The 6,194-nt window shown below is 42.3% G+C and overlaps 1 protein-coding gene across 6 annotated transcripts; it reads left to right on the top strand.

Annotated features, from left to right (window-relative positions):
• The first annotated feature begins 1,764 nt into the window (after positions 1 to 1,764).
• On the top strand, positions 1,765 to 5,894 carry LOC147025386 (actin, cytoplasmic-like). 6 transcript variants are annotated; one of them, XM_085886334.1, is made up of 7 exons: positions 1,765 to 1,811; positions 3,047 to 3,172; positions 3,709 to 3,838; positions 3,918 to 4,154; positions 4,293 to 4,731; positions 4,814 to 4,995; positions 5,479 to 5,894. In XM_085886334.1, exons 3-7 carry the CDS (start codon positions 3,719 to 3,721, stop codon positions 5,620 to 5,622), a joined length of 1,122 nt encoding a protein of 373 aa, XP_085742460.1. In that variant the 5' UTR covers positions 1,765 to 1,811; positions 3,047 to 3,172; positions 3,709 to 3,718; the 3' UTR covers positions 5,623 to 5,894. The 6 variants fall into 6 exon arrangements, with proteins under 6 accessions (XP_085742460.1, XP_085742459.1, XP_085742462.1 ...); XM_085886333.1 differs by having other exon boundaries at positions 1,781 to 1,811; positions 3,047 to 3,154; XM_085886336.1 differs by having other exon boundaries at positions 1,788 to 1,811; positions 3,047 to 3,154; positions 3,735 to 3,838; positions 3,905 to 4,154.
• The last annotated feature ends 300 nt before the right edge of the window (positions 5,895 to 6,194 follow it).

Genomic DNA, 6,194 nt, shown 5'->3' with positions numbered 1-6,194 from the left:
TTGTCATTATTGAAAGCCCTATTTCAATATTTAACTGACCACCTGATGATTGCGTCAAGGTCTGAGAAGAGGAAAGATGATGCCGCCTTCCACTCTGAAGGAAGACAGATGTCACTGCAGAGGATGGAGTCATCAACAGATAGACAAAGAGGATTTTCCAGGAAGTCAGAGAGATCAGGAGTAGGACATGTCCCAGAACACTGCTTTCGGCCAATCCAGCCTTGACAGGGGGAGGAGATGAAAGGATTCCATTGAGAGTCACACATTGGTGACAAAAGTCGAGGAAGTCAGTGAACCATGTGTGGAGGTAGCCTTGGATGCCATCGGGATAGAATGTGGAGAGCAAGGCAGGATGCCAGACTGTATCAAAAGCACAGGATATGTCCAGAGATACGGCACTGATCTCATGTCTGACATTGAGTCCAGAAGCAGCTGGGTATGACAGGGGGGAGTGGGTACCGAGAGTGAGAGGTTGGAGACACATACGTACGTCCATACGGCACACAGGCGTGATCGATCGCTTGACCCCACTTTTCACTTGAACGCATAATGCTTTGTCATAATGCAGGGTAACAACACTAATCACTTGACCCACCACCTGACATACGTGACCAAGAACCAACGATGAATGGTCGATCCAAAAATATCTAATTTCCTTTTCAGGCCCACTCAATCACACCATGGACGTCGGATTACAACGCGAGATTTGAGAGAGGTGGTGTGGTGTGACAGACAAGGTGGAGGTATGGTTTCGCACAGCAGCTCTGCAAACTCATGCACCCTCTCACAGCACTGTGTCCCGGCATCTGCTCCACCATTGTTCACGACATGCCCTTTTATAGCCCCCGACAAAAAACCGGCAGCAGAGACACACTTAGCATCTCCCTGCTTGGCTGCTATTGATTCGTGCTCTACTTGATGGGTGAGGTACCGTCAATCCACCACTTGTCACTTTGGCTGCCCCTCCCCCTCTTCTGCCAAGTGATCCGGGGCACTGTTTTCCTGGCAACACCCGCACTTCCCGGCCTGGCGAGCACTAAATAAGCCATTTAAGAGAGATTCCAAAGGTTTACACATCAAATAAAAGGTTAGAAGCGATGGTAATTTTTAAGCACAGACAATTGCTGGGAATTGGGGGGTGGGGTGTGGAGGGCTGGTGGGATTGGTGGTGGGGGTGTGGAGGGCTGGTGGGGATTCGACCTCATCATTCTAACCATCGTAGCAATACATCCAATATCACATTTGATAATTTTTGCTTCTTCTCAACAGTCATGAAGAAAATATCCAAGGAGTCATTTCCACAACACAACTAATCACACAATCTATACAGCCACAATCTATACAAATTGAGATCTCCTCTTTGCATATTTTCTTTGGTAAAGCACTTTTTTATTTCAGTTTTAAACACTCACTCTTCTCCAAGAATATTTATTCCTGTTTGTTTGTTTGACACTTACTCATCAAAACCAACTTGGATCAGGAAACATGTCACAGGTGCAGCCTCCCTACGGGCACAACTTTAATTTGTGCATTTATGCAACACCTGACTAATGGTTGCTTTGTTTCTGGGGACGTGGTGATGTCACAGATGCAACTTAAATTTGTTTGGACAAACACACACCAGACAAGCCATGCCAACTTCCGGCAGGTGAACCTTAACCAATCAACTTCGAGCTCTCCTGCTTTTTACCATTTATGGTCAAATCACAATCCTGCCTGTGGGCATGAAGGTTGGTATATAAAATCTCCAAGGTTGGAAATTATTTGATATTTGCTGTGGAAAGTGATTCCTCTGTGGTCGGTGTGACCAGGTGAGTTGTGGTTGGTAACTCAAAATATTATTTCTGCAGAACGTTCAGTAAATGAACTTGTTCACATTGACTGGTTGTGTTACGTCTGCTTACCTGTTTGAATCGATTTTTCTGTAAATTGTTGAGAGACTTCGTGTTCCGTGTTTTGTATAATTTTGCCATTCCTGCATTTTAAAATAATTATTTATTTATTTCGTTTTTGAAAATAACTTCAATTGCGGATGGTTGAGATTATTGTTCGTGTGTGGAATATTTTTATTTTTATTCAACATGTATTTCCAGGCACAGGTGTGTTCAGTCCTCTGTGTTGATCCTGGTGGAGTGCTGTGTATTTATTTTTGTAAATCCCATGGTGTTTTCACAAACCTTGATTATCTTTGATCGTGTATGTGGCATTTTGTGATGAATGGCTGTATTTACCCTCGACACCGAAGGTGAAGGAGGTCATGTTTCCATCCCCCCCTCTGTCTGTTTATCGCCTGCAGGTCACAATTTCCAACTGTTCTTCACGAAACTTCACCACATGGTGGAGTTTCTCAAAAGGAAGAACATAGGCCAAAAGTCAACACTTAATTAGTATTTATAAAATCCTCAATTTTCATCCGATTGACTTGAAATTTGAAGAGGATTTATAATTCAGGTAAATGAATTAAACAAGCCAATTATTTTTCAGGTCAACTTCGATTAAAAGGTCAACATCGGCCCAAGGTAAACAACCAAGGTGGAATTTCAAAAATCTTCAGCATTTATCTGATTCACTTGAAATATGAAGAGGATTTGCAAACTGCATTCAACCACCAATTATTTTTGACGTCAACATACTGAAGGCCAAAAACATCAACATCGGGAAATTTCTAAAATTGTCAATTTTCTTCCAATTGACTTGAAATTTGAAGAGGATATATATATATATATATATATATATATATATATATATATATATATATATATATATATATATATATATATATACATGTATATATATATATATTTCATGTCACTGAATTCAACAAGAAAATTATTTTTGAGGTCAATATCGACCAAAAGGTCAACAAATTCGGTGAGATTCTAAAATCCTCAATTTTCAACTGATTGACTTGAAATTTGAAGAGGACTTTTCATATTTGGTGATTTAATTATTTTTGAGGTGAAATTAGTTTGATGCATTTTACAAGTATCATGCTCTGCACAATGCCTTCTTCATCTTGTCTGTTTGTTTGCCTGTCTGTGTGCAGGATATCTCAAAAAGTTGCAGACGGATCCAGATGAAAATTGTTGGGCAAGTTGGGTGCGTGACAAGGACGAACTGATTCGGATTTGCTGTAGATCCGGATCCGGATCTGGTGACTACAATTTTTGAAGTGATTCTTCACCATGAAGAGAAAGGGCAAAACTAATATCTGGCATGATATCTCAAAAAGTTGTAGATGGATTCCGATGAAACTTGGTGGACAGGTTGCGTGTTTTACTCCGACTACTTGATTCGCCTTTGGTGAAGATCCGAATCCATATCTGGATATGATCATTATTTAATTTTTTAAGTGATTCTTTACCATTGAGAGATCGGGCCAAAACGAGAGAAACATGATATTTCGAAAATGTATTGTTTCCGATATGTTCTTGTGTATCAGGCATTATGTGGCAACTAATACACTCCACCGAGTGTACTAGCTTTTTGATCGGTTTGACTTTAACTTTTGAAGCTCCCTTTTTTGTGGAAAAATTGCCTGCGACATGGTATTTGTTTTTTTTGTATATTTTAAATGTCCAAGTGAGAATCGTGTGTTTTGATTATTTATAATAATAAATCAAATTGTGTGTGTCTGTTTAATAATTTTCAAGTAAGATAGCCTTGAGGTATGTTGGTGTATGTCAAAGATTCCATGCTGTCCTTAAGGAAAGACGACATGGATGATGTTGCAGCCCTGGTGGTGGATAATGGCTCTGGGATGTGCAAGGCAGGTTTTGCTGGAGAGGATGCTCCACGGGCGGTTTTACCATCCATTGTTGGTTGGGCAAGGCACCAGGTGAGGAGGTTCAAATTGCATTATGGGCAGGTATGACGGAAAAGGCTTTATTGACTTAACTTACAGCCTCTCATTCCAGGGAGTGATGGAGGGAATGGGACAGGACAGCTATGTGGGTGACGATGCCCTGAGCAAGCGTGGCATCCTTACATTGAAATACCCCATCGAGAAGGGAATTGTCACAAACTGGGATGACATGGAGAAGATCTGGCACCACACCTTCTACAACGAGCTGTGTGTCGCACCTGACGAACATCCTGTGTTGCTCACCGAGGCTCCGCTCAACCCCAAAGCTAACCGGGAGAAGATGACTCAGGTTAAAAGAAAAGTTAACTTCCTTATCCAAGTTGTCTGAAATTAAATTATTGAAATGGTGGAATTTGAAGTGATATTTCAGAAGTAAAAAAGCGTTTTCATCAATTTTGCGAATATGCTGGATGTTGCGTTTCTTCAGATCATGTTTGAGACCTTCAACACCCCTGCGGTGTATGTAGCCATCCAAGCTGCGCTGTCTCTCTACTCATCCGGACGCACCACGGGTATTGTGATGGACTCCGGCGATGGTGTCTCTAATACCGTGCCCATCTACGAGGGCTACGTTTTGCCCCACGCCATCCTGCGCCTTGACTTTGGTGGCCGAGACCTCACAGATTATCTTATGAAGATCTTGACGGAGCGTGGATATTCCTTCACCAACACAGCAGAACGAGAAATAGTGCAAGACATCAAGGAAAGGCTTTGCTATGTCGCACTGGATTTCGAGCAGGAGATGCGGACAGCAGCCTCATCTTCCTCCCTTGAGAAGAGCTATGAGCTTCCTGACGGACAAGTTATCACCATTGGGAATGAGCGCTTCCGCTGCCCAGAGGCGATGTTGCAGCCAGCTTTCATCGGTAGGTTTGTTGGTGAATCTTAACACCTTCATTGGTTGGCCATGAAAGTTTCTAAACTGAATCCAAATGATTAATACCTCAGGTATGGAGAGTAATGGAATTCATGACTCGACGTACAACTCCATCATGAAGTGTGATGTGGACATCCGAAAAGACCTGTACGCAAACACCGTGCTGTCTGGAGGTTCCACCATGTATCCGGGCATTGCTGAACGTTTTCAGAAGGAGATGATTGACTTGGCACCACCAACGATGAAGATCAAGGTAGGGTTTGGGATATTTACCTCTGCCACCAAAGGAAGTTATGTTTTAACCCCTGTTTGTGTGTGATGACGACATCTCAAAACGTTGTGGATGGATTCTGACGATTTTGTGGATAGTTTGGGTATGTGCCAAGGACGAAGTGATTCGATTTTGATGAAGATCCAGATTCATAAACATGAATATTATAAGTGATTCTTCACCATTAAGAGATTGGGCCAAAAACAATACTTGGCATGATATTTCAAAAAGTTCTGGATGAGTTATGACACCTGGGTGGATGAGTTTGTCGGTGATAATGAGCCGATAAGATTTTGCTTCAGATCCAAATCCACATCTGGCTTATCTGTGGGATACCAAACATAAACTGTTCAGCCTGGTGGAGGTATGTGCTGTCCCAAGTTCCGTTCTAGTTTTCCCATGTTTCGTCCCGTTTGACTCTGCTACGTTTTCTTCTTTGGGCTCTGATCGTTCATTTCCTTCCAGATCATTGCTCCTCCTGAGCGAAAGTATTCTGCGTGGATCGGAGGTTCCATCCTGGCATGCCAGTCCACTTTCCAGCAAATTTGGATCACCAAACAGGAGTACGATGAATCTGGGCCTTTCATCGTGCAGCGCAAATGCTTCTAATATTTCTCGGTTCATTCCTCTTGCTTTGAGTTCTGCTGTTTACATTGAGCACTTATCTGGTTTTTGTTTTTCATTCTGAGCAGAAGTTAACTTTTCTTGTTGCCAAGCTGTCGTGTCTACAAACTTTGAGATGAAAATATTGAACTTCCTGTGGAAAACAAACATTGCTTGCTTGACATTTTAAGTGGCTTTGCCTTTGCTTGGGAAACCCCATGGATGTGCAACTTGTTGCTTGCAATACAAAGGAGCACAATTGGCCTGTGCCAAATCCACCCTCGAACTTACTCATGAGTACACACTCTAAACTAAAGCAAGCACAAGTCATCAAACTCGAATTTGTTTTGCAAATGGTTCATTTGAATTGAGGGAATGGTGCAGCTTTTGGTGTTATCTTGGGATGACAGGATGGGTTGGAGATACACACACAAACCTCTCAGCTGTCTCACCTGGGTTTGAATTCCGATGCAGCTATGAACTGTCATCCCGGTGTTTCACAGGCTGAAGGATTCAACAATGGGTGTTTACGACTCTCAGATGGAGGGTAAACAAGTGTTTTCCAAACAAGCAGAGGG

The sequence above is a fragment of the Eptatretus burgeri genome, chromosome 6 (genome assembly GCF_056783735.1).
Source record: "Eptatretus burgeri isolate ZD-2024b chromosome 6, Ebu_testis_v1, whole genome shotgun sequence".
NCBI lineage: Eukaryota > Metazoa > Chordata > Myxini > Myxiniformes > Myxinidae > Eptatretus > Eptatretus burgeri.
Note: the sequence above shows the minus strand (reverse complement) of the source record. Positions and strands in the feature narration are given on the sequence as shown.

What these genes read in the sequence shown, in the direction of transcription:
- LOC147025386 (XM_085886334.1), top strand. Translation starts at nt 3,719, where the DNA reads ATGGATGATGTTGCAGCCCTGGTGGTGGATAATGGCTCTGGGATGTGC. An exon ending in TTGGTTGGGCAAGGCACCAG is followed by an intron (nt 3,839 to 3,917) that starts GTGAGGAGGTTC and finishes CTCTCATTCCAG; the next exon opens with GGAGTGATGGAGGGAATGGG. An exon ending in ACCGGGAGAAGATGACTCAG is followed by an intron (nt 4,155 to 4,292) that starts GTTAAAAGAAAA and finishes GCGTTTCTTCAG; the next exon opens with ATCATGTTTGAGACCTTCAA.